Source organism: Neofelis nebulosa, chromosome 2 (genome assembly GCF_028018385.1).
Source record: "Neofelis nebulosa isolate mNeoNeb1 chromosome 2, mNeoNeb1.pri, whole genome shotgun sequence".
NCBI classification, from domain to species: Eukaryota; Metazoa; Chordata; class Mammalia; order Carnivora; family Felidae; genus Neofelis; species Neofelis nebulosa.
Genome location: NC_080783.1, coordinates 148,632,353 through 148,659,647, shown reverse-complemented (window position 1 = coordinate 148,659,647; position 27,295 = coordinate 148,632,353). Strand labels below are relative to the sequence as shown.

At 44.2% G+C, this 27,295-nt stretch overlaps 1 protein-coding gene and 1 long non-coding RNA gene across 8 annotated transcripts in view; both read left to right on the top strand.

Moving 5' to 3' along the window:
- HS2ST1 (heparan sulfate 2-O-sulfotransferase 1) overlaps positions 1 to 6,365 on the top strand; it is a 175,490-nt gene extending 169,125 nt beyond the window's left edge. For 3 of the 4 annotated variants that reach the window (XM_058716694.1, XM_058716696.1, XM_058716697.1), the window contains 2 exons: positions 1,254 to 1,411; positions 2,401 to 6,365. In XM_058716694.1, the coding sequence (XP_058572677.1) occupies positions 1,254 to 1,411; positions 2,401 to 2,630 (388 nt within the window). In that variant the 3' untranslated portion in view covers positions 2,631 to 6,365. The remainder of the gene's footprint in view (positions 1 to 1,253; positions 1,412 to 2,400) is intronic. The other variant, XM_058716695.1, reaches the window with a different exon arrangement.
- An 18,737-nt stretch (positions 6,366 to 25,102) lies between these two features.
- Positions 25,103 to 27,295, top strand: part of LOC131504428 (uncharacterized) — a 32,617-nt gene continuing 30,424 nt past the window's right edge. For all 4 annotated transcript variants that reach the window (XR_009257993.1, XR_009257994.1, XR_009257991.1 and 1 more), the window contains exon 1: positions 25,103 to 25,349. This is a non-coding gene — a long non-coding RNA (uncharacterized LOC131504428). The remainder of the gene's footprint in view (positions 25,350 to 27,295) is intronic.

Genomic DNA, 27,295 nt, shown 5'->3' with positions numbered 1-27,295 from the left:
ATGCTGGTTTTTATTTTTTTAAGTTTATTTCTCTATTTTGAAAGAGGGAGAGAGACAGAATTCCATGGAGGCCCATTTGTGCTGTTAGTGCAGAGCCCAGTGCAGGGCTCAGGCCCGCGAATTGTGAGATCATGACCCAAGCCAAGATCAAGAGTCGGTCACTTCACTGACAGAGCCACCCAGGCGCCCCATCAGATGCTGGTTTTTATTTTTTTGTTTTTGGTGTTACATGTTTTGCTCTATTCCAGCAGAGCTCTTCATTTAGAGTTCAGGGGTTATTTCATAAACCTCGTTTTCTCCTAAGCTTATTGTTTTAGCCACTCACGTTAGATCAAGAAAAGGCTTAGTGGGTAAATCATTCACCACGTTTTACTATTAACTGACTTTTTACTTTGAGAGAAGCCAACATTATGGTTGTGGTCTAGTTTACCAATAAACGTGAGGTGGAAAATAAAAAGATATTTTATCTTCAATAAAGAGTTTATTTCCTCAGCATGTGCAGAGTTTACAGTTTAAAAAAATGACACATTTTTATACATATTTATATGTTCTAATCAATCATTTTAATAGGAAAACTAGAAAGGAACACAAAGTATCTTCCTTAAAACTGTGGCGAGAAATGCAAAGAATGCCTTTATTCTTTTCCTCGTTGTTTGAGACATGTTACTGGATCACTGTGCACCTTAAGTTCTTATTTAATAGATTATATCAGAGCATAATAACAGCATAACAAGCATAGGAAGAACATCTTCTCAATTTTTAGTCATTTCCTTAGAACAGGGATTGACAGATTACAACCTGGAGACCAAATTTGGCCCATCACCTGTTTTTATAAAGTTTTACTAGAACACAGCCATCTCCGTTTATTTACTTATTGTCTGTTTTTATTCTGCAAAAGCAAAGTTAAATAATTGTGACCAAGAACATATGGCCTGCAAAGCCTAAGGTATTTATTACTCTCTGGCACTTTACAGAAAAAGTTTGCCGACCTTAGAGCAATAAAGGGCATTGCTCTTTTGGACATTATTGAGAAGATTTTAATTGAATTTCTTTAGTTTGTTCCATAGATTCATAGAAGTGGGAGGGACCTTTGAAATCAAGTACCCCTCTCCCCACGAGGAACATTAATAAAAGAGCATTAAGCCTGTGGATGGACATGTGTTTGTTTCCTCCATAATACATAGGGTCAGAGGCATCAAACGTTCTTAGCAGATTTCACAGCCAGGTTTTTAATTCCTTTTCTTTGGTTTTAGGAATGTGGGAAGCAGGTGGGCCATGGATCAAGCCAAGTATAACCTAATTAATGAATACTTTCTGGTGGGAGTTACTGAAGAGCTTGAAGATTTTATCATGTTACTGGAGGCAGCTTTGCCCCGGTTCTTCAGGGGTGCTACAGAACTCTACCGTACAGGTATACAAAGGATGGGTTTCTTTTGTAAGCTGTCCTTAACTTTGTTTGCAACTTGAAAAATATGTGTGATTTCAGTTTCTTGAGTAAAGCTCAAGAAATAAGTCCAGAAAAGCAGGTATATTGCCTGTTTCTTCTTACCATTTTCAATACAAAACAGTGCCTGGCGCACACACACACACACACACACACAAAATATTTTTTGAATAAACATGCATTAGATGATAATTAAAAGGCATTGTAGGAATAGTGGAAAAACATGATCTGCAGAACCAGCCTTAGTTAGAAATGTGTAATATTAACTAATTGCAGATACCAAACATTATGACCATATTGCACCTTAGATCTACGGGCCGAACGCTGTTTAAAGTAGGGGTGGGATGGTGAGACTGAGTCACGTTCATGACGATCATCAGCATGTGCTGTGTCTGTCATGGCTAAGTGTGCTTCAGCAGCCTTGACAGTGTGACATATCCAAAAGTGACAGTGCTCTGGTCCAGTCTGATTCTGATTTTTTTCCCCTGTTCTTTGCGAAGATGCAGTCTAGCAACTCTTCCTAGAGTATGCGTGGGCCCTAGCTTCTAACACATAGAGAATGCAGGCTATGGTAAAACTAGCATTTAGTTTGAATATTTGAATATCTAACTAGTATTTAGTTAGATATTTTGTCATTTTTTAAAAATAAACTAGTCAGAACACCAAGCATTTGAGACTACAGCATGTAAGGTGACAGCCTACTCTTTACTGATGGTGATCCTTATTTTTATTATTTGACAGCTAATTAAGTCTGTAAACAGGTTGAGGATTTACATTATGAAGGAGTAAATCACAGTTCTAGTAGGTTCAGGGCACCATTTTTGTCTGAATGATATTAATGCAAAACGGTTGTTACCCGCCCTTCAATGTGCCACATTGACTTCATCTTTTCACATAAAGAAGCATCCATCGTTTGTTCTCACAAGTATTTACCTCTTCTCTTTCTCATTTGTAAGTAGGAAAGAAATCTCATCTTAGGAAAACCACGGAGAAGAAGCTCCCCACTAAACAAACCATTGCAAAACTGCAGCAGTCTGACATATGGAAAATGGAGAATGAGTTCTATGAGTTTGCTCTGGAGCAGTTCCAGTTCATCAGAGCCCACGCCGTACGAGAAAAAGACGGAGACCTCTACATCCTCGCACAAAACTTTTTCTATGAAAAGATTTACCCTAAATCGAACTGAGTACAGGTGTGACTGTTCGATTCTTGAACTAAAACTTTGACCCTGTCTTCACCTTAGTTCTCAGCTCTACAGCTCGGTTGCTGATAGGTGTATGAGACAATTTGTATTGAGCCAAGTTAGGAAACAGACAGAAACACCGAGGAAGTAGATACTGGCTGGTAAGTTTCAGTGGCCTGAGAAGTTTAAGTTTCAGCCTTTTTTTCTTTCTTTCTTTCTTTTTTTTTTCCCCCCCTGGTTAAATTTTCATGGGAGTTATAATCTCCTGCCTGGAAAAAGCCTACACATCACCTAAAAATCAACACATAGCAGGTCTAGTCAGAGGCTAAATACAATTTCACAAAAAAGTTCTGATACTCCCTTTTTGATAAAGCATTTTTTTTTTCAACTAACCATGAATGAAGATGAGTCCATTTGCTACTTACACCTTCACCTGGAGGTTCGAGATACACACCTGTACCGAATAGTGTTATTAACTGTTGGGCGGTGTGTGCTTTGTTTTCGTGAATCCTGTCTCATGAAATTTACTGGAATGTTTGATCCTGTTTGCTGAGAATGTCTCTGCTGTAGTTGGAATTGCCCATATTTATGTAGGCCGTTTTAATATTCTTTAAAAAAAAAAAAAAAGATCTTTAGTGTTAAAAACCAATTTTAAAATAATCAAAGCAGTATTTCTCATTCCTGTCTCCCCAGTACCTAAGACTGGGGAGACACTTCAAAGAATGCTGACGTTTTAGTTTAAGACTTCCACACATTAATATCAAAAAAGTAAGTTTAGTATTTGTTCCCCCATGGGTTATATGTAAAGCAGTAAACTGACATTGGTGATTCCATATTATAACTCCATTAGTGAGCTGTGGTATGGGTAGGATTTTCCTACTTCTTCTGTACTTTTACTTGTAGACTATTTTTACTAAGGTGCTTTATAATGTGTTTTAAAGCATTGCATTTACAAAAAAAAGAAAGGAAAATGCTGTAAATATTGCATATTTTATGTATTTGGACCAAAAGGTTAGACGTAATTAGATAAAAGTGGTTTTGCACCCGTTTTATTAAGTCAAGTAAAATCATCAGACCTACTGTTCTTGTAGTTCTCATTTAACTTTACTGTTAAGACATCACTGAAATGAACTTCAGTAACCTTTCAATTTTGATACACAGTACGTTGTTCATAATTGGGGCAGTAGCTATAGTGGAAGGAGTACTGGACAAGGAGTCAGAAAATTTGATTTCTGGTCCTGGCTCTGCCGCTTATCAGCTGTGTGATCTCGGGCAAGTCACTTAACCTCTCTTTGCCTCAATTTCCTCATCTTGAAATGAGGATACTAATACCTGCTGTACCTACCTCGCAGGGGTGTTGTGAGGATTACATGAGATGGCATGTGAAAGCACTTTGAAAACTGTAATGCGCTATATAAACATAAGGTATTATGGAAACATCTTTAACATATGGTTTCCTACCATTCATTTTTTTAACAAAGAAAGGGAAAAGTCCACTTATTAGCTGGTTGGGGAAAAAAGTGAATCTTGATAGAAATTTGTGTTTGATAAATATCTTCTCTGTTTTATCTTCTCTGTTTCAACAACTATGGAAATACGAAACACCTGTGAACTAACTCTTAAAGATTCATGAACAGCTGCTTCAGTTCAGGAGGTTCCCTGTTTGAAAAAGACTTTCTTAGCTGACTCAGGGCAGGGTACAATTTGCTCTTCAACTTTGGAGAGACTTGTCTGGTTTTATTTTCCATTACCATTCAGAAATGGTAGCTCTTTTTTTACCTCTGGTTGTTCAGGTATATTTTGCAGAGTTTCATTACCCTGTGCATTCTTTGCCATCTTCTCCTTCTTGGAGTAACTGATATAAGATTTTTAGACACGTTTTCTAAAAGAATAATCTTTACTATGTTTAGTTTAAATAAACACTATTCCTGAACAAGTCCTCACAAACTAGGCAAACATTTTAGGCAGACTACTCTAAAGGTTATTAACTGTACGGGAGGTGAGGAGGGAACACTACTTAATGAAAAAACATAGACAGATTTAAAGAAAAGCTAAAGGAAGTTGGTGGAAAGAATCAGTTTAGCGCCCTTCCCTCCCACCTCCAATAATAGGATATTAAGAGAACATTGGCAGGCATACTTTTCTTACTTGGCTTTCTTTCTTTCTTGTGTGTTTATTAACTTTTACAGATATTTGTTGAAAATCTATACAAATTATTCCCTTGCCCAAAAGCAAAGCACCACTTTAAGGTGATGTGTTTGACATTTATTCTGCTAAGGAACCCCCAGTATGCAGGTTACTCTTGGAGTACATGCTAAAATCTTCTTGAGGTGCATTAACTCTTAGGAAACTTGAGTAGTATGGAGTGCCCTACATCATGGGTTCAGTCAACTTTTCCTCTGAAGATACAGAGAGTATATGTTTTAGGCTTTGCAGTCGGTACAGTCCCTGTCAAAACTGCTCAACGCTTGTCATGTTAACACAAAAGCAATGATAGATTGCACATAAATGAGTGAGCATGGCTGTGTTCCAATAAAACTTGATTACAAAAGCAAGTGACATGCCAGATAGGGACCATTGGTTGTAGTTTACCAACCCCTGTAATAGATCATTATTTATGGAAAAATCATTTTTAAATCTGTGTTCTAGTGACCTAAAAGTTTATATACTTCCAAAAGCTCCTAACTTCTATCCAAAGAATATCTTTCTCATTCGGGCGGTCTCTCCCACAGATTCATAAACTTTCATGAGTTAGATTGCTTCCAGGTGAGCATGTTTTCTTTCCCAGTTTAACAATTTGGAATAGAGGCATTTATTCTATCATCTTGTCGATGGGTTAGGGAGTATCCTTCCTGGAGACTGAGAAAGGGTTAGATTTAATTCCGTCTGGTCCAATACAGCTCTAGGAGTCTGACAACCGCAGAGTCCTCGTAATACCTAACTTTATAATAATAATAAAAATAAAAAGAACCACTGAGACAATAATGTATTTTTTAAAAGTGGCAAATGTGGTTTCCTTTTTTCAGCCTTTGCGCTTTTTCAGTATTTTGACCATAGGGAATTTTTTTTTTTTAATACAGAAGCAAATTAACCACTCTGTATTGTAAAAAAACGATGTTGTGTGTGTGTGTGTGTGTGTGTGTGTGTGTGTTTGTGTACATCTATGTTTATTTCCTAAAAGAGGAAAAAGTACTTTTTTTTGTTCAACTTGTATCAACTCCTGTTTTCTAATTGCTGTGAAATGGCAACTGTTGATAAATTATTGTGACTTTTAAAATATAATGGGGAGGATATATTTTGGTTTTACGGAGCTTTAATCTGTAAAGTATCACTTAAATATATCTGATAGCAACACTTAAAATATTGCATGGGGATTACTTTTCTATCATCCATACCCATCTGTGCAACTTTGAACATACTGGGTGCTTCTGAATTCTTGGTGATTGGGTTTCAATTATTGAAAATCAGAGAACTTAAACTTACTGACTTTTAAACTTTAAATTTTATTTTGTAGTCTTAAAATTCAGTTAATGCCTATAATTTGAAATCTGGTGTTGCTCTTTCTCAATATATGTCCTACTGGAAATTCCTGAAATTGTTAGTGCCATCAGTGGTTTACAAACAGTATTTTGATATTACAGATGATTTGCTCATTGTATTTGCATAGTTAGAAAGAAAATAGTTTGTAGACGATGATTCTCTTTTTCTAATAAAATGAAATAAAAGTTCTTAAACGCACTAGAGGATTTAACTAAAGGCTGGTTCCCAAGTGCATAGCTGGTATTTTAATTTATATTCAGATTCTATGTAGAGAACATCTGTGTAAGCCATCTAGGTTTTCCCATTGATCATTTCCAACCACACCTATGGTCCTAGAAGCCTTTATTATGAGAAGTAGGGTATAGTACTGTAACCTCTTATGAAGTTTGCCTGTAAGAGGCCCAGGTGCTTCTACTTTATGGTTTGAAAATCCGCCTCTTCATAAATTAGTGCTATTCACTGTGAGAGGAAGCAGGGCGATCGCTGTGAGAGTTTTGCATCCATTTACCCTCTGCAGAATTGCTGTACCAAGCCCACCGAACTGCTGCTCAGGCAGCCTTTTGAGGGAGAAGCATCCCTGTTTCAAATGCACTGCCAATTCAGCTCCTCTGGAGTAGAGCTTACTTTCTGGTTTCCTGCGGTGGGAATTTTAGAGCTTGTAATGGGCGATCAGTTAGTCAGATTTATCCTATAATTTAGGTTCATGCAGCTTTGTGACCTTTGCAGTACTATTTATAGAAGGACCCTGATGATGATTATCTCTTTAAAACACATTACTGGTGAGCCTATGATTCAGACCTACCGGTGCTGTCGATCTGATTTTTTAGACAGCTTCCCTAGCTTTCTGTTGAGAGTCAGGAGCGTGAGCATCTCTAAAGCAGCATTGAATGTAATTTTGAGGAACATGGGTTGTATATTTTGACTCTTATTTTATGAATGCCACAGACAGCTAAACAGTGCCTTTTCCCCCTCACAATCCATGCCGGAAGATGCTCACTCCTTCCTCTGTCTCGGCTTTCTCTCCCTTCTCCCTCCTCCCCCATTCACTTGATTCATTTATGCAATACTGTTTCCAACTTGAAGCCATTTTGTCACATCTGTTGGAGAGATAATCACTCCTTTTCCTTAACATTCTGCCAGCTTTCTGTTGTTGAAAAGTGTTTCAGTTGATTACCTAATGCAAAAGCTATAAAATAAACACTCAGTGGGAAGGGGAAAAATGGTTTGGTGTCCTGTTTTAATATTTTCTTCCGTAGCCTTGACACTGATGGACGTTTTCCAAGCGGACTCAGTGTTGAATGCCTCAATTATCATTGCCACCAGAAACGTATGCATCATCACTGGTCTGTAATGCTTTTTCTGGCTTATTTGTGACATACAGACCGACACTTTTTTTTTTTTTTTTTTTGCTTTGTATTTATCTCCTCATTAGTATTGAAATGTTCAGATAGAAAATTTACAACATGTACTTAGGATATACACTTAATTAGAAGAATAAAGGAAATAAGAAAAGGACTATCAACTTAGAATAAAAAAAATTTTTTTGAGGAGGGGGAGCTAATCTGATTAACATTTATTTCACAGTGTAGACATGCCCATAGTGTTTTTTGAGAACACACATTTCTAATGATTACGTGTCTTTTGTCCTTAAAGGAGAAACTCTCAATTACATAGATTGCCAATTCCCAGCCACTGGCTCGTTGTTCTCAGCAAGCCATTGGTTCTTTTTACATTGTATGGTATCGTGTTGAATAACATACCAGTTCAGTGATAAACATGGAGTTTGGTCTGCACCCACAGAGCATTGATTTGACAGTCAGAAGGGCCTGCCTTTGGCAGTGTGACTTTAGTAGATGGAGAGAACAGTGTTGTGAGGATTGGATATCATGGATACAAAGTGCTGCCCCGAGGCAGACTACTAACTAACAGCTTTTACGTGCTCTGTGAGAATGTGGGGAGGAAGCCGGCCGGCCCTTCTGACCCTGCAGAGGGTTGTGTCACCTTATCGAAGATCTTTTTAGAAATATTGTGAATGGCACTGAATTTTACTTTTTACTGACGAGTGATTATTGCAATGCCTCTTTACGAGCCTATAACAGACATTCATGGTTCCCATACCTGCTCCTGTCTCCATCTACAGACTAACTATGAGAGAAGCGGGGGATGGGGGGTGCCACTCACTGTGCTAAGGGAGACCGGACTTGCCTCCAGCAGTGGCTGTGTCCGCACATCATATGGGAACAATGTGGACTGCCAAGAAGTACTTGTATAAAGCTCAGGATATCTAGACTGAAACGATTCTCCCTCTTTCAACAGGAAAGAAAAAAACTACACTCTGTGAGAAAAGAGAACACTTGCCTTAGTTATAAATCAGCTGATCATGTCAGAATCCCAGGGTTTTAGGACATCTGAAAAACAAATTTAGTACGCAATGATTGTTGCCTCAGCCTTCACATTTTCACTGTACTCTCATCATCACTACCTATATTTTTTTAATAGAATAAGCTAGTGAGCTTTATTATTCTTTTAAAGTAATCTCTGCACCCACTGTGGGGCTGGAACTCATGACGAGGTCAGGAGTCACACGCTCTACCGACCCAGCCAGGCACAGTCTGTTTTTTTAAAGCAGCATTTAAGCTTTTGGAATTTTCTCCCAGCAGTAACAAGTACAGAAATGCACATTCCAGATCACTGTCTGTCTGTAGGCATCTCCCTACCCATTGCCTTACCTGTCTTCATTAGCCCCAGTCTCACCTTTGTCACCACAGAGCACACGTGTCTCCCCCCCCCATCCCCCGCAACCAAACAAAAAATAACCGCACCACCGACGAAATTCTCTTCAAAATGCAAGTTTGCCCCTTTTTATTCCAGGAATGTGCAAACAAGGGAAGATTTTACAAAGGCTATTCTCTTTGTGGTTTGCTAGATTCTAGATGCATGAGACGGAACATAAAGTTTAAAAAATATTCCAAGGGCCTATTTAAGGTATAATGCACTTGAAGATAATGTAGTTACCACTTAAGACCTATGAGGGGAAACAACAGGAAAAATGTCGAGTTTGTGGTTGCCGTTGTTGCCTTTTATCTCTGTTATTTTATGAGAGAGAATAAAGTCCCTGGAATAGGTTACTTTTTTTTTGGTTTGAAAACGAGAACTGTGGAATTCATGAGAAGATAACCCTCCAAGGTTTGACTGGTTCGTTACTCCTTTCTCCCCACTTTTGGGCCCCATGTTTACTCAAAACCAGATGACCAACCTGGTGAGATTACCATGCCCTGTTTTGAAAAACTTGATATCCTTGCTTTTCACCTTGAAAACAGGTCTCAGACTGTATCTGATCTCTGCTATTCCCGTAAGATTCAGGGCCTCCCTCCTTTTCCCCACAGCCTTTCACCACAGACACATTGTTTCTGCACACGCTCGTAGCTGGGCTACTGAAAGTCACTTTTGAAAGATGCAGTTACGAAAGATAGGTCTGTGATTGGCCCTGAAAAAGGCAGTTTTATGGTAGTTATGATATGGGCTCTGGCTGCCTGGTCTTGAACAAATCAGCCTAAAGCTGAGTTTCCTCCTCTGTAAAATGACACTAATATCAACGATCAGTTTGAGGATTGAGATAATTAATATGTGTGTAAACTTACTTAGCACTTACTTAGTTCCTGTTACCAGTGAGCTCTAAAGTGCTAACATTATCTTCTATGGCAAAGATTCGGATATCCCGTGTTGAGGTGTATATGCACTCAGTCATTAACATGTGCCAGGCACGAGGAATGTGAAAGATGAACAACAGAGTCCTGGCCTCTGTTTGTTAAGAAAGGAGGTAAAGAAATAAAGAGCACTGAGCAAAAATCTATTTTTTGCCTTCCTGGTAAATCACCTATTTTGTTACTGTTAAGGATTCATAACACCCATCCCAGACCTTTTAATTTAATACACTGAACAGCTCATCTCTTAGTTTTAACCTTGAAATCGCAGAGGTACCAACCTAGCCCGAGTATCAAGCTCTAGACGCCTAGGACCCATTGGTTGGCTCTAAAATGTAAACCTCCATAGTCATCTATATGATAGGCTTAATTTCATAACAAATGAACCTGACAACTAATTGGGTTCATAGATTAAAATGATAAGGTTTTACTGTGAGAGGCATTGCTAACATTCAGGTGTAATATTTAATTCTATTATATTTCGATTCAAAAGTCAGTAAAACTAAGAAATACGAATAAGGCAATACACCTAGCCCCGACCTTATAATTGGGTTGTGTTCTCAGAATTTATTAAAAACAGTTCTGTGAAACCAATATACACATGGACACAGCCCACAAACGTTGGTTTAATCTAAACATGCAAGGATTTATCCCTTTATTAGGGCAGAGGGAGCTAAGGGCTATGCCCTTCCTGTTTTTCTGCTGTTTCCCCCAAGGAGATGTTTTAGTCTTGACTCCTAAAGCTAAACAGTTTCTGTTTCCACCTGTGGATGATGGGGTTGTAAGCAGAGGATAGTCACGTTTGCGTTCTTAAAAGATACTTACAGCGGTGTAGAGAATGGGCTCTCAGGCTGAAACCTGGGAACAGGAAAACCTCTGAGGTTTCTGCAGTTGTCACGGGAAGCGATTACAAGGTTGGGGAGAAGCAGTTGTGTCTCAGGGCCAAAACCCCCAACATTTGGCGACAGATGGGAAGTGATCAGTAAATGGAGAATGGGGGCAATATTTGAGTTTGCAAAACACGGCAACAGTACAAATGTTCACCATCTCTTGCCTTTGCCCCAGTTATGCAATGATGGTTATTTTCCAAGTGCAAGTTTATAAAACAGGCTAGTGTTTGCCCAAAGAACCTAGGATCACTAAGACAGGATTCACTGTCTCACTATCAGATATTTGACTCCCATGCCTGTTTTTGCACATTCAGATTTCGTGACCCGGGTAAGGGTTTGGCAAAGAACCTCCCAAACACTTTGCTACCGCTCTGTGGCATCTAGTGAAACCTATCAGTCAACTTTAGCCTCTGCCTTATCTGATTTTCCTAAATCCAAAGCCTCAAAATTAAAGCCATGCCTGGAAATGGCTCACATCATTAGCACTGCAAATTTAAAGGGAAATAGAGAAAGCATAGTTGTTGGATCAATGTTCATTTTAGAACTTCAGCCAAACATTGGGCAACGAGATGACTAGAGCTGTCGGCTTATCAGTGATGCTGAGAAAGGAATGCAGTGGGCTCCAGCAGGTGCAGTAACTATCCCGTGTTCAGGTTTTACTGCTAAACACTCCCTGCCCTCCCAGCAAACAGGCAACATACAGCAAGTATTTTGACCTGTGAGAGTGTTGGGAAATTCCTCCTGCTGGGCCTCCACTGGAAGCCGCAATCCTCTGTGAGGGTGGAACTCAGGCAGATCCAAGAGGGATTATCCCGGGACTCTGGCATCACAGTTTGCTTCTTTCTCTACCTCCCTCTCTTCTTTCTTTCCAATTTAAATCATTCAATCTCTTAGTAGAAACTTGACATCAAAGAAACTCTGACATTTGAACACCTAATCTGATGTTTTGTTTTATTAAAGATTGTGCCCTCTTTTTTAAAAATTTTTTTTTTCAACGTTTTTTATTTATTTTTGGGACAGAGAGAGACAGAGCATGAACGGGGGAGGGGCAGAGAGAGAGGGAGACACAGAATCGGAAACAGGCTCCAGGCTCTGAGCAGTCAGCACAGAGCCCGACGCGGGGCTCGAACTCACGGACTGCGAGATCGTGACCTGGCTGAAGTCGGACGCTTAACCGACTGCGCCACCCAGGCACCCCAGATTGTGCCCTCTTAAAGTAGCAACTTAGAGCTTTAGCCTGCATCTCATTGAGTGTTAAAATCTGGCAAAGGGTAGACTTCTGGTCCCCAAGTGATCTGGCTTCTGAACTTTGGTTTTCTCTCACAAATGTGAACCTTTTTGACCTAAACTGGCATATTTCACATAGCATCCCTAGAGATTTAAAGTGTTTGTGGCAATAACATTTAATTTGCATCCCTTTTATTCATTCGGGGGCCCCCTTAACACAGCCACGTTGAGAGGTAGGTAACAATGTTGAGAGTTTTCAGAGTCTCATGTGTTAGACACTGATTTTTTTTTTTTTTTTAATGTTTATTTATTTTTGAGACAGAGAGAGACAGAGCGTGAACGGGGGAGGGTCACAGAGAGAAGGAGACACAGAATCTGAAACAGGCTCCAGGCTCTGAGCTGTCAGCACAGAGCCCGACGCAGGGCTCGAACCCACGAACCGTGAGATCATGACCTGAGCCGAAGTCGGACGCTTAACCGACTGAGCCACCCAGGCGCCCCGACACTGATGTTTTTAAGCTGCTCTCAAAACTGATTGGCTAAAGTTACCCCTTCTCTGAGCAACAGCTTACCATTAATGCCATTCGATGAAGTGGGCAGAGCCTTTCTGAAAATGGCTGACTAGAAATAAGTGACATTTTATCCAACCAAGAGTAACCACAGACTTTTTTTCTGCCCCCCTCTGAAAAGTGATTTAAATTCTCTGGTGGACCTGTAATTAGGTCTCTTGGCACGGCATTGTTATCTGATCAGACTGTCATGCCCGTAAACAGTAAAAATGAGGATGTTGGTTCATTCATATGTGGTTTTTTTTTTTGTTTTTTTTTTTTGTTTTTTTAAAGAAGGCTATGGGCTTTAGGCCCTCTTCTTGCTTTCTCACTCATGCTCTGTTTCTCTCTGTCTTTGTCTCATATGGGGGCTTTTCAAATAAAACCTTAGACAAGAACAATGTTTAAAAAGTGGGCCAGTTACATTTTGCTTCTCCAGTTCTGCCATGCTAATGGCTCCCTTCTTGATCATTTAAAACACTGGTCCAAATCCAGATGGAATTAGATGCCCCTTCCTGCAGTCAGACAGTCTGTAATGTTTGATACGGATCTTCTGAGTGGACAAGATGAGATTAGATTGGTCTCTCTGGGAGCCAACACTATTCATTTTGTAAGAAAGTTATCCTGGAGGCCTGAATACTGCCAAGAGCAAAGTGGAAACAGAGCCCAGTCTTTCCCTCTTATCAAGATCCATAGTTGGTTCCACATTAAGCAGTGAAGTGCTCGATGGTAAAAGGATTTGAATAATGAGTTGGATCAGAAGCCAGGAAGGAGGTCCCTGCCACCCACGATCGAAATATGAATTTCATGTGTTGTAACTTTATTACCATTTTTTGTTTGTTTAAATATATGACAGAGACCAAAATCTCTGGCGTGGAGTCAGTGGCTATTTTTAGTTGCTGTTTTTTTTTTTTTCATTTAATTAATATTTAATGAGCCCCACTACGTGCCAGGCACTGCACAACAGACCTCCCTATGCACTATAAAGATTAACCCTTAGAATAATCCTCATGTTTAGTGCTTTACCATGGAGGAATGTTATAGTTTACAAGGCTCTTTCACATTTATTTTCTCCCAATATTCTCACCTAAAGGGTGGTTGTCATTAGCCTCATTGGCAATTGAGGAAACCGACACAGCTAGTAAGAGGGAGATGGACTGAGTAACCAGCCCCCAGGCTGCCTGGGCCAGCAAACTGAGCTTCCTCTCTCTGTGTTCCTGTTTCTGTGTGAATAAATGCTCTGCTACAGATTAACTGTTGCAGTGGTTCTTAAAGTGTAGTGCTGTCTCTGGATCAATAGCATCAGCGTCAGCTGGGAACTTGTTGAAAGGCAATTTGCTCGGGCCCCAGACCTTCTGAGTAGAGCCAGCAATCTCTGTGTTAACAAGCCCTCCGCGAGGTTCTGACACAGACAAGTTCAGGAGCCACTAGCCTAGGGCACCAGTGCACGGATGAGATGACAAAGGCCTCCCGTGACAAAAAGCCTGTGAGCTAGGATTTGAACCCAAGTCTGTCCGGCTCCGATGCCGTGTGTTTTCCGGGTGGGCTCCTTAAAATAATCTTAGATTTAACATTTTGGTAAATTCCTTTCTGAAATATCCATTGGGGGAGAGGAGAAAAGGTCAATAAGAAAAACGCATCTCAGGGGTGCCTGGGGGGCTCAGTCAGTTGAGCGTCCAACTTCGGCTCAAGTCATGATCTAGTGGTTAGTGGGTTCGAGCCTCTCATTAGGCTCTGTGCTGATGGCTCAAAGCCTGGAACCTGCTTCAGAATCTGTGTCTGTCTCTTTGTCCCTCCTCTGTTCACACTCTGTCTCTCTGAAAATAAATAAATGAAACATTAAAAAAAATAAGAGAAACACATCTCTGATGTAAGGCACAAATTCTGCCCCATCTACTGACTTTCTGGTTTCTGGGTGAGATGAACATTGTCAGGGCGCGGGGGACCCTTAAAATCACCACTAGAATCCCCAAGGGCAGGAAATCCAGCCGTAGAGCAGAGGGTCCCAAATGGCTGCTCAGACTACGCACATTTCACCCAGAGCTTTCCGGGTCCGGTGTTCTTGTTCACTCCTGACGTTTTCCTATGATGGATTTCATGGCAAGAGGGCTCTTTGCTCCCTGCCTGGCAGTATCCGTGGAGGTGTGGGTTCAGGTGGTACGGGAAATTCCTGGTGCCGTCCTCGCTGGCAGGACTTTCCTAGCTGAGATCCACAGCCTGAGGTCACACGTGGACCCTGTCAGCTGTGTGGCATAAACAAAAGTGCCCACCTGGTTCTCATGAGTTTCACCTGCATTTTATTTCTCCTTGAAGCAAGAGCCCAAATGGAGGCTTAGGCCACAGCTCCAAGGGTGTCCAGGGAAACCAGAACTGACCCCACACACACATACACACCCGCGAGACAAGGCGTTTCTGTCACAGGCTCTAGAGATCAGCAAAGGAGAAGCCTGAGCCTTTCTTTTTTGAAAGAGGAGAACTGTTGCCCACCCACAGAGCACTTCCTAGCAGCTGGTGCTGCACCGAGTGCTTTGCCTACATTATCTCCTCTCACTCTCAGCACTCTGAGGAAGATACTCCTATTAGCCCCATCTTACAGATGAGGAAAATGAGGCTCACCGAGGTCCACTTTCCCACAAACACACAGCTGGGAAGTGGTGGAGATGGGACTCAAATTCAGGTCTGACTGCAGACGTCCATCTGTTAACCATTGTGCCACATAGACTCTGACGGCTGTGGCAGGCAAGGGAGAGGCTTTGTACTGAACGTCTGGCCGCACAGCCCCATAGGGCTTGGCAGCGGGAGACATGGGACCTTGGAGCCGTGGCACGTACCCATGTGGGCTGCAGCTGTGGCTGGAACCCAGCAAAGGCCTCCACCAGGACGGCTTGTAACTGGGAGTGGGGAAGAGCGTGCTCAGGCCATTTTGCTTTCGGAAATGCTTCCTCCTACTTTCTATTTCTTCATGCATCATTCCCAGGTCAACAAATGGCCGTTGGTTGTTGTTGTTACTGTCTATAAAGAGTAGCCAGATTAACAGATCCGGCGTTTGGAAAATCACCGTAGGTGCCCTGTGTCTGCTTTTCAGTGTACCTGTGCAGCCCGAACCTGAGGCCTTGGCTCCCCGGGGCCAGCTGGGACATCCTGGAAAATTCCCCCAGGGCTCTCTGTTCTAGCAGGGGCTCCGGATGCAAGCCTCACCTTTTGCATAAGAGCCACCATGGCAGGCGGTTGTCCAGGCTGCCCTGGGAAGGTGGCAGGTGCTAAACGTCTTCCTAGGTGCTGCATGGAGCAGACTTGGCTCCATGGTCCAGCTTGGGGACCCAAGAAGGCCTAGTTGTCTCCCAGTGTCTCTGCCCCCTCCTGGTCACCCCCTCACTCCCCTCTGTGGCTTACTGTTCACACCCTCCCCCCTCTACACACCCAGGCACTTTCTGCAAAGAGGGCTTTGAAGATACCAATGCCTAGTCAGTCTAACCTTCCCAGGGTGGGAGGGCAGAGTGGAAAATTTGCAGTGTATACAAAGCCTGATGCTCAAGCAATAAAATCTCTGCCTCGTGGAAGTCCAGGATCCATAAGCAAGGAGGGTTGGCACAGTAGCACGTGAGCAGGAGGGCTTCCTGCCTCCAGAGATTTTGCTTCATAGGTGGCACCTGCCCTGAACTCTCCAGAACCGCCCCCATCCCACTGTACCCTCTGTTACTGCCTCTTTCCCTCCCCCTGTGCAACTCCCCACTGTGTTTCAGGGAGGTTTCCCAGCACCATTGTGGCTGACAGATCAGACCCATCTGACTCAGACTGAGCCTCCCATTTAGTCACTTAGGCCTCTGGTATCCGGGTGGCCCAGGCCTCATGCCAATCCCACGACTGCTAATAGCAATTTGATCATACTCACTTTTATACTTAAATTTCCTTTCTTCCAGGAGCCCCAAGCTCTTTAACGAATGCGAGAATTATGCCGCAGGACAAAAAAACAAACCGAGGGAAAATATCCACCGTATTCCAATTCTGCTCCTCCTTCCCGGACTTACACACTTGCTCTGAAAGGTGGATATTAGAAATTCATAAACTCTGGTGGGCGGTATGGATCTGGAACGGAGACCTGAGGCTTTGTGTTGCCCCCATGCCCCACCAGCTTTCACCATCTTCTTTCTTGGGTTTGCGGCTCCAAGACCTTGGAACTCCATTTAGATGAGTCTAATAGACTTGTGTCTTAGAAGAAGAAAGTTCGGTATGGTTATATTAGCCTCCTGTGCCCCTAGAGGTGCTCACCAGGCCCAGCTGGTGGTTGTATGCCTTAGAACAGGTGCCTTGGAAGACACAGTCACCTCAAAGGGCAAGAGTGAGATTTGGGCTCCCCCCCCCCCCCCGCCCCACCCTAGCAACCTTGTGTTTAGCACCTGTGAAGCTTTCCGAGGGTGAAGACAAATACAGAACACGGATGGCCTACTCCTCTGTGCCTGGCACCACTGGGTGCGGAGGGAGGGGAGGTAAGCCCGTGGGGACTTTGGCTAGTACCTGACCTGCCCTTCTTTTCTTTATTCAAAGGTCCAGCCATTTTGTTTGATAGGAAGAAAAGGATTAGTCTTGGAATCAGGCATGCAGCTTCTAGTTCTGACAGCCCCCTTTCTCACCAGGGGTTAGGGCAGTATCCACAAGGTTTTGCTTGCTTTCTATAAGAGGAGAGAGTACTCTCTAACTTTAATTATTGAGATTTGATCTTCTGGCTCAAACTCATTCTTCACTCTGATGACAAAACTGTCTTCCAAAAAGAGAATTTGCTTCCTCACTTGAAAAGTCTCAGGGGCTTCCCACCACTGTAGGAAGGACTTTCACCTCCTTTAGTAAAGCATTTAAGACCTTCTATGATATGTCCCTTATTCCCTTTTCAAGCATGTTTGCCACTATGACTCCCTCTCAGAACGTGGTCACACCAGACCACTCACATACACTTTCATGCTTTTGTCCATTTTCTTTTCTCAATTCTCTGTGGAAATCCTCCTTACCATTCAAGGCCTGGTTCAAATAGCATCTTTCTGGGACAGTTTCTTTGATCCCAAGATTCAGAATCCATTGTTCCTGCCACTACACCCACAAAGGCCATTGCTTGTGCCCGTGCTCAGTCATAGAGATGCGAAACGTGTGCTTTTGGAATGAGACAGACTTCTTGGGTTGAAGTCCTGGCTCCCTCACTTTCCTGGCATGTGACTTTTGGAAAATCACTGATCTACGAAGAGTAAAGCCAAAGCCCACCTTACCTAACAGTGTGGTGAGGATTGAACGAGTTCGTGTCTGTAACATCCTTGGGAGAAGAACATTGTGGGCGAGCGGAAGGTGTCAGTGTTTCCTAATATCGCATTCTAGGTATCGTCAACCTGCCTGTGTCCTACGTGGCCAGCTCCAGGTCAGGGCCACGCCGGGCGTTGTGACACTTGCCCCGCCCACCTGCACTAGCACGTCTTGTAAAAGGTGGGCATTCGGTAAGCACTGAAAACATTTGTGAGCGTTTTATTTCTCTGTTCTTCTGTTTCTCTCTCTGGACAGTAGTGACAAAGAGTAGCAAAAAAGAACATTCTGGGGTCTAAAGAAACCCTCCCCAAGCACTCCTCCCAGGACAGAGCCCATTGTTAATTGGAAAATAAATAGCTCTCAGCTGAGCATGGCTTCTCCTTTCATGGGCCCCCCCCTGCAAGCAGTGGCTGTTTGGGAGACAGTTATACCTCCTTTGAGGATAATAATGAGTGCCCCAAACTCCTTTGGAAGAAGGTTGAGAAGATAAATGAGATAATCCACCTGACAGCTCTTTGAGCTCTTATGAAAAAGATACCCTTGAAATAGAGCATACAGGTGTGCCTTGTTTGGGTTTGTGAATTTGGGGGACTTTATGAAAATCTGCACCTACCAGACAAATTAAGGGGTGAAAATTAGCATCCCACACAGCCTCTTGGCTTCACAAAAAGATTCACAGCAGGATGCCTTTAAATAGCCAGCTCCCCTAGTGCATTTAAAAGATGACTCAATTTATAAAGAATTTGATTTACATACACCCGGTCAGGAACACATCTACTACAGGAGGGGAGGCGCATATGTTTTTTATAATAAAGATTGATAACTGTGGGGTTTTCAAAATATAAAATATTTCTCTCTCTCATGATCTTTCATCATGCCGTTAACACTTCCACTGCTGGGAAGCAGCTCCGAAAGCGTGCAGATGTTGGTGCGGAGGCTGAGCCGAGCCCTCCTGAGCACACCTCACGGAGCGTGCGGGCATGAAAGGACCCTGCTTGGCAGAAGCCCGATTGAAATAAAGAAATAACTGGCTTGAGATCACATCCGCATGCAACACGCTGTTCCTAATTGGGCTAAAGCATTTCTAACTCAATAGAAGATTAAACATCAGCAAGCAGTGAATGTCTGATGAAAAAGTAAAAATCAGCCTCATTTAGGAGGGAGACCATATACAGCAGATGCAGAAGCCACTAGATATGAGTGAGCTCCTTGTTCAGATTTTCTCTTTAGAAGTGTTTAGGTATGTCCTCTGTGTGTGTGTGTGTGTGTGTGTGTGTGTCTATTAGCAGATGCTCAGCGCTCGATGGGGTTCAGGGGCGTGTGCTGGTCAGAACAATGACACCCCCCCCCCCCCCCCCCCGCCCCGGGTGCCTGGGAGGCTCAATCAGTTAAGCTCTTGATTTCAGCTCAGGGCATGATCTCACGGCTCGTGGGTTTGAGCCCCGCGTCGGGCTCTGTGGTGATGGCTCGGACCCTGGGAGCCTGCTTCCGATTCTGTGTCTCCCTCTCTCTCTGCCCCTCCCCCACTCATGCTTCTATCTCTCAAAAATAAACAAAAAGGTTAAAAACAATTAAAAAAGAATGCAGGTGGAATTAAGTTTGCTAATCAGCTGACCTTAAAATCAGGAGGGCCTCCTGGATTATCCAGCTAGGCCCAGTGTAATCTCATGGGCCCTTAGAAGTTGGGAGAGGGAAAAAAAAAAATCAGTGACAGGGGATGGGAGGGCAAAGGGCTCACTGGCCATGGCCGGTTGTGAAGACAGAAGGGGGCTGAGAGCCAAAAAATACAAGCAGCCTCTGGAAGATAACAAAGGAGAGAAAACAGATTCCAGAAAGGATCCCAGCTCTAACAACACCTTAACTTTAGCCTAGTGAGACCCGTTTTGGACTTCTGACATCAAGAAGTGTAAGGTAATAAATCTGTGTCGTTACGCATTGCTAAGTCGGCGGTGATGTTACAGCAGCCGTCGAATATTTATACAAAAGTGGGTGGGCTGGTTACGGCAGCTTCCCTGGGTAGTTCGTGCTGATGAGGCCCGTGTCAAATCTCTGGTGCTTTCATGAGCACAGAGGCAGCCTCACATTCAACCGCTGCAAGCCCTAACACCCGGTGCCCCATTCTCCTCTACTCCCACATGCAGGGGAGAATAGGGACATTGTGGACTGGCCTTTGTGGCCTCTGTGCCACAGAAGCTGGGGAAAGGCCTGGGATTTCCTCTAGGGCAATGAGTCCTCTCTTTCGGTTAACCACCCACATAAGGCCACCCCTTGAAAGCCAATGGCACACATCTATCTGAACAATTCCAAGCTCCTCCCGTCTCCACAGTTACTGTACCTCCAGGCCCCTCTGCCCTCAGCATCTACCTCTCCAAGCAGAGCCTTGGATGGAGCACACTGGCCACCTCAGAAGTCCTCGTGTCTGTCCGCCTCTCCCTTCATCTCCCCAGCAGGTGGATGTGGCTGGTTGGCCTGACATGGAAAATGATTTCTTTGGAGGTGCACCGGAACCCCGTTCTGCCTTTGAGATGTGCCTCAATGACCCCCAGGGGATTTTGCGCCCTCCTCTCCCCTCTGTGCCAAATCTCCCCACCATGGCAAGCCATCTTGGGCAGGCTCTACTCCTAGACTGGTGGGTGTTGAGGGGGTGAGGTCAACGCAGAGGAGAAAGAGCAGGAGGCTTGTTTGGTTGGAAGTTCAGCTGTATTTCCAATTTAGCTTTTCTCAGCAATAAAGCTCATGTTTTGACTCCTCAGTGGTCCCAAACCCTACATTAGAAAGGTGCATGATTAGTTGACCCCAAAACAGTTACCATGAGCAGAGTCTCCCCATAAAGCCAAAGTTCTGAATTTCCACAATCGTCTATGGTGAGAGGAACATAAATATGAATCTCTGCTCTTCATCAGCTGTGTGATCTCTAGACCTCAGTTTCTTCATCTCTGAACTATGGATGATAATAACACCTAGCTCCTGGGGTTGTTGTAAGGGTTAAATGAGATGATCCCTTTGGCCCGAAGCGTAGTCACCGTGTTATAGTAACACGAAGGGAGAGCGACTGCTTCTGTTACTATTGTTTTTGCTGTTCTAAAAGGTTAGCAAAACAGACCCTTTCTACCACAGAAAGGTAGTTTCAGCTGAAGTCTTTAAGACAATGAGTGTCATTTTCGTCCATGTCTTCATAGTAAGATGCTGGCCGCCAAAGCAGGAGGTGAAAGGATGTGGCCCAGAACTGGTGTTCCAACAATGAACTGACAATCGGAAGATTCAGAGGCCAAGAGAGTAACCGAGGCTGGAGAGAAAATTTCTTTCAAAAGAAATATGTGTTCTGTGGCACCTTCCTCCTTGCCCAGCAGGGTGGTGAACGTGTGTTCTGTGGACTTGAGGGGTCCCCTAGGAGAGTGGACTGGAATTGTCTTCCAGATCGACGAGACCCTCCTGGAAGGGCGGTGCGACCCCAAAAGAGAACCTATGGGGAAGAGGTCTGCAGAGGTCCGCAGGCAGGTGGGGGATGGAAGCATCTGGTGGGGGAGGGTGCAGTGCCTGGGTCAGCAGAACTTCAGACGAGCTGGAAGATCCAAGCAGAGCCAGAGAAAGTCCACTTTAAGTAGGGTGATCACTAGTCTCGTTTGTCCAGGACAGTCCTGGTTTGTATCTGCCGTTCTGGTGTAATTATAAAGCATGTCCACTTTCACTCTTAAAAGTGTCTCCGCTTGGACAAGAGATTACTCTCCACCGAAGTCAGAGGTAACCACACCCAACCCACGGGAGGGGTCTCCGTGCCCCCTCCTCCTTTTCGCCCCCCTTTCACTCTCACAGAGCCTTCTTCTGCTTCCATGAGGGGGTTGCGAGAAGAGTAAACCTGTGGCTCTCCTGGCAGGAAATAGAAGAGCCCAGCTTGCCTCCACCCCTCACCTTCTGCCTTTACTGCTGGAACCTTCCAGCCTGAAGCAGGAGCACACTGTAGGTGACAGAAGTGAGTTGGTATTTTGTTTATTACATGAACTGGACATATTAGCTCAGGCTGTGTCTGTTCCTGTGGTTAGAAGTGACCAGAAGACTTAATTACCTCAATGGAAAGGTAAAGCTGTGGGGTAGCCTGAGATTTCCCAGGGATATGGGGGAACGCTTGCCCTCAGGGTGGGCTTGACCGGGCAGTGGGGGAGCAACAAATACAAGTCTTTTCTGTTGACCCCCTTTATTTCTTGTTAAAGATATCAGTTATGTTGTTACTATCGACCACTCACCATTTTCATTCTGGCTTCATGGACACCCAGGCAAATGAGCTCTCTTGCTACCCAGAGCTTTGGCCTCAAATCACTTTTGACCTATTCTGGCGAACTGCCACGGTGCTCATGCAGACCTCTGGGAATTATTCTCAACTGCAAATTTCAGGCCTAGACTAAAGACTAACATTGCTGGATGTTCTCCTCAAGAAGGCCAAGAGGAGAAGGAGAGAGAAAAAGGAAAAGTTAAAAACAAATAAACCCAGAGCACCTCAGTGGCGCAGTCGTTAAGCATCTGACTTTGGGTCAGGTCATGATCTCATGATTCTTGAGTTCGAGCCCCACATAGGGTGAGTCTGAGCCCCACTTTGGGTAAAACACAAGCCCTGCTTCTCTCTCTCTCTCTCTCTCTCTCTCTCTCTCTCTCTCTCTCTTCACCCCTTGCTCACTTGCACCCTCTCTCTCTTGCTCAGAAAACAAAACAACAGAAAACAACAACCTTTCCTGTAGGGATGTACTATTTCTTTCCCCAATGTTCATAAGCAGAATTATAGCAGAATTATATTCAAGGATTCATCACTGGAGCCCCTGTAGCTAGAAGGTTGCTTAGGGAAATGAAAGTCGTGACAAATGCAAAAATGTTTGCCCGTGATCACGCACCGTCTCATTCTCCCACCCGACTACAGAATGAAGCCCCTTTTGGATCAGACTCCTGATGGTTGTGGGATATTATAAATATCTGACAGGACAGTGGAAATGATGCAAATCCATTTCCAAGTCAAGTTTCAGATCTTGCAAGCAATGGAAGATTTCGTGGCATTAAGGAGAATGAAGTTGGAGAATGGCTCAAATCATCGCAAGCTGTCAAAAATAGGGGCATGGCGGGGTGTACCAGTTAATGATGGGAAAACAAAAAATTGGCAGAGACAGGGACACCAGAGGCGCTTCAAAGAAAAAGTGTGTGTATCAAACAGTCATGAGAAGCCTTTGGGGAAATTCATAACCCTCTTGCATACTTTTGTGAAAATGTCTCTTTGTGCGATTGGCTATCAAAGTAAAATACAAAGCTGTTGTACAAATATTTTTAAAAATTTTTTCTTAAATAATTCATTTTTTTTGTTCAGTAAGAACTAATGCATAGTTGTATTTATAACTTGTGTTAGATTGGAGAGTTTTAAAAGCTTAACTTAATCTTTTGTTTTATTTTTCAAGTTCAAGCTCCAACAGAACTTTTTCTCCCCCTCCTATTTACAATAAAATTGTCTCTCTCAAGTAGTTTCCTATTGGGTGGTTCTCTCAAAATAATGGAGATTTTCTGCTCCAAAGCCCCTAGTATAGATTACAGTCTTTGCATCATAGAGAGCTTCACCAAGGTCGGGACCAGGGGAGACACCTGAGTGACTCCTGCATGACTCAGAGAGTCACCGAAAGGAACCACCTGGAAAGGAAGAAAGCCTCTGCCCCAAAGACAAATTCCAGCTTCTACCCTTAGGGATGGAGGGAGCCCTTTTTCTTTTCAGTGGCCAGTTTGTCCCTACTTGTCAACCACCAACCCACAGAATTATCAAAACCTCCCCTCAGAGGCTCCCACTAGAGGAGCAGGCATTTTGTAAGTGAGAAAAAAGGTGTTTGTATCCTTTGTAATTTTTATTGCTACTATTTGCATTTTCTCTGCCTGGAAACTAAACTCCCGCCCTGTTGAGTGAAATACCAGGCACCCGTCCTCCCTGCTGGAGGCACCTGCCGGGCCTCCTTGCTCCCTTGGCCCAGTGCCCCTGCCCAGTCTTAGCCCTGAGGGTCTCTGATGGCAGGAGGAGGACTCCGGTCCCCATAAAGTGACAGAACAAGAGAGGCTCAGCTTCTCGGTGATGCCTGCTTTACTACGGAGGGTTCTCTGGGGTCTTCTGGGCCTTCTCTGATGTGGAGGGTGGGAAGACGTCAAGAGGTCTATGGACGCCATCTCCCTAATCAGTCGCTCAGACATTTGAGATTCTGTGAGGAAACAACAAAAGGGGGTTATCCACGCAGCCCAGGTCCCTTCATGATCCCTTTGTTCCTTCCGTTGCAATCTGCAACTTCTCCTACCCCCCTGAAGACCAGGTCAAATCTCCTTCCTTCCTCAGCCTGGAGTGGAGTGGGGCGGGGGTGGGGGGGAGTTTTGGCTGCCTCCTAGGGGTCAGGGTATGTCTGCTCAACCCTGTGACCTTATCCACCTGAGGAGGCAAGACTCTCCCACCACAGCTCAAGGGTGCAAGAAAGGTTACGTTTTGTTTACATCAGCGTCCTTTCCATTTCAAATCCCTATTCTGCTTGACGGCTGGCACTTCCCGTGACTGCTGGATAGACTTTTTGTCCTTGGTGATTATGCCCCATTCTGAGTGGCTCATGATCGCAGCTGGAGAGTGGGGGGAGTGGGGAGCAGAGAGAGGTGGCCCCTGACCCAGGTCCTCTGTCTATGCCAGCCTCCCAGGACTGTATCATCCCGTCCTACCCTTGGTCACAGACCCTAATGACTTCCAGGCTCCTTCTGAAGAGGGTCTACAGGAAATTCCACTGCCTACCCACGCTGCTGCTAAACTAAGGGAACTCTGGGACTGTCACAGGCCTTCCCCACACTGAGGGTCAATTCCACCCCTGCCAGCTGGCCCTTGCGGCACAGGAAGGAAGGGCAGAGATGACCTTTCGTTTTCAATTCTCCTACCTCTTGGGTGGTTCCCTCTTTCCCCTAAGGGAGGACCCTCTGAGACGAACCTCTGCGGGGCAGCAGAGCCACAGCAGGGCTTTATCAGGGGTCCCTCCTTAGTCCTCTCTTTCCCTTCTGCTCTCACTGTCTCCAAGCCAGTGTGGGGCCTTGACCTCCTCCTAGGGTAAGGTCTGTCCTACCTTTTGTCTTCACTCTGGAGTCTCAAAAGCTAAACGTTTGGGTGCTGGGTGCCCTAGTTCCACTGGGACAACCTCCCTCTGAGACAGAAACGGTCATGGCCCGCTGCCACATGTGGGAGAGTCACCGTGCAACAGAGACTCTAGGGAATTTATCAACATATTGTCCCTACACGGGGACCCATACCGCCAGTCGTGCGAAGACAGAAAGATAAGCGTGGGCTGTGGAAAAGTGGAGCCTGTGCTCCATGAATATGCAACTCTAGGCTTCGGAGCTTAGCATATTTCATTCTGTTGCAAGTTGAAACGTGTAGGTATATCTCCTTGGCCCAACTCAAAAGGTAGATGTTTTCTGCCTTCTGTGAGTACAGACACTTGGCAGCCAGCTTTCTCTGAACGTTCGTCTGGAAAAGAATCTCCACTTGTTGTGAGTAGTTAAGTTTATTCAACATATAAATCTCTTAAAACCCATGCACTTAAATGCTTGTGGTTGTGTGGGATATTATCAGTGTCAGGGATGGGCGAAGTTGAAGGCATTTTGGGTCAGTCTACTTTCTTTAAATCTTCTCCAAACATTTTAGGTTTGGCAAAACCTGAATTGCATTTTTGCCAAACCCCTGTGCCTGTAATTTGTAAACCCCTGTGTATTTTCAGGGAAATGTAGTCCATATGTTTCTGATTGATTTACACTTAACTCATCTAAACGTTGTTTTGCTAGTGTTATTTGATGTCCGAAGGGTCTCAGAGCCTGTTTACATCTGTCTAAGCTGCGCTTTTCCCCCCTGAGACTCGGGAAGATCTGTTTTGCCAAGAGTAAACTCAGTTGAAGTTTAGTTTACTAAGCACCGCCCCTCCCTGCCCCCACTTCCCACGTTCGTTCGGATGGGACTTGGGTTGAATCTGAACTAAAGAGCTGAGGAAGTTGCGTGGGGCTTTGAAGTTGACCAAACACTCTCCACCACCACACTTCACTAAGGGGAATCAGCCCAAAGCCTCCCCACTGGGGATTGTGACCCATAACACTGGCACAGAGACCAGCCCCCAGGCCAGGCCAACTTCCCAGCCTGGACTTGTCCCCAGCAGCACTGGCACTTAGCAGCAACCAGCCAACCACCCCACCTTGACAGTCCCTTCCAGTAGGACATGTTCATCCAGGTTTTATGGGGAGGAAAGCACAGACTTTGAATAAAAGCCATCAGCCCTCTTGCGAGGTCTGCAATAATGATCTTGTAGAGAAAGACTGTGGTTTTAGAACAAAATAAACAAAAGAAATCCTCAGCTAGGGCCCCACATCACCGAACCTTAATTTTAGATAGTCTGCATTTGCCTTGCAAATGAGTCCAAAAATTACCAACCCACAAACATTTAAAGCAATCCTGCCCACTGCCAGAAAGAGTATGCGGGGCAGAAGGAATGAGCCTGGCCCCTTCTGCTCTGCTCAGTGGAAGTGGGAAAAGGGTGTTGTTGGAACTTAGCTGGTGCCCCACAATTTTGGAAACATGATAACTAGAAATGGAGACGTACTCATTGCAACCATATGATTCATCCTTGAGGGAAATGGTGCTTTATTTTGGAGGAAGCACTTTAATGGGCATTGAGGCATGTTCAAGTAAAGTCTATTTGGACTGGAGAGACTCCAGACAAAGAGGAGCTAGGTGGCTTGTAAAATAAGGCGAGGGGTTGTCTTCTCTGTACGCAGAGTTGCCGTTGACTTGGAGACCAGCCTAAGATGTCTCTAGCTCTTGTTTTACCCTGCAAGGTATGGGCAACCTAGGTTCTAATAAAGGGACACAGTCAGAGCATTTAACTGGGGGAAAGTTAGGCTAGTCCCTGAAACGTGGGGCAAGTTAGAAGATAGGAACAAAGATAGCTTGGACTCTCTCTCCCAACAGGGTTTAAGCTTTCTGTTTCTATGTTGTACTTCCCTTCTGCTATCTGTAAGCTTCAGATAATCTTGATATTATAGGCTGGTCTTGATTATGTTCTGGGGGAGTAGGTGAGGGGCCTGTGCCTACGCCATGAGGGAGACAGAGGAGACTGAGAGAGAATGGAACAATGTGACAAGTGACAGATAGGCCTGACATCTGGAACATGGACACGTTCCTCGGGGATTCTCAGAAATACCTGGGATCAGGTAGACACACTGAAGACAGGCTTTTCTGAAGCCTCCTGGCATGAGAGCTGAGTTGGGAAGAATTTTCCCCATCTGGAGAACTTGGGGACATCAGCCTCATATCAGTGTTAACTCTGGTGGGTGGGCCAGTGGCAATATTTGCAAGTCCACATGGGATACCAACGGTGCTGTTCCAAGGTCCCCCATATGGGGTCCATGCAGGTTGCCGTCCCACGGCGTCAGGAGCAGACATTTCTCCT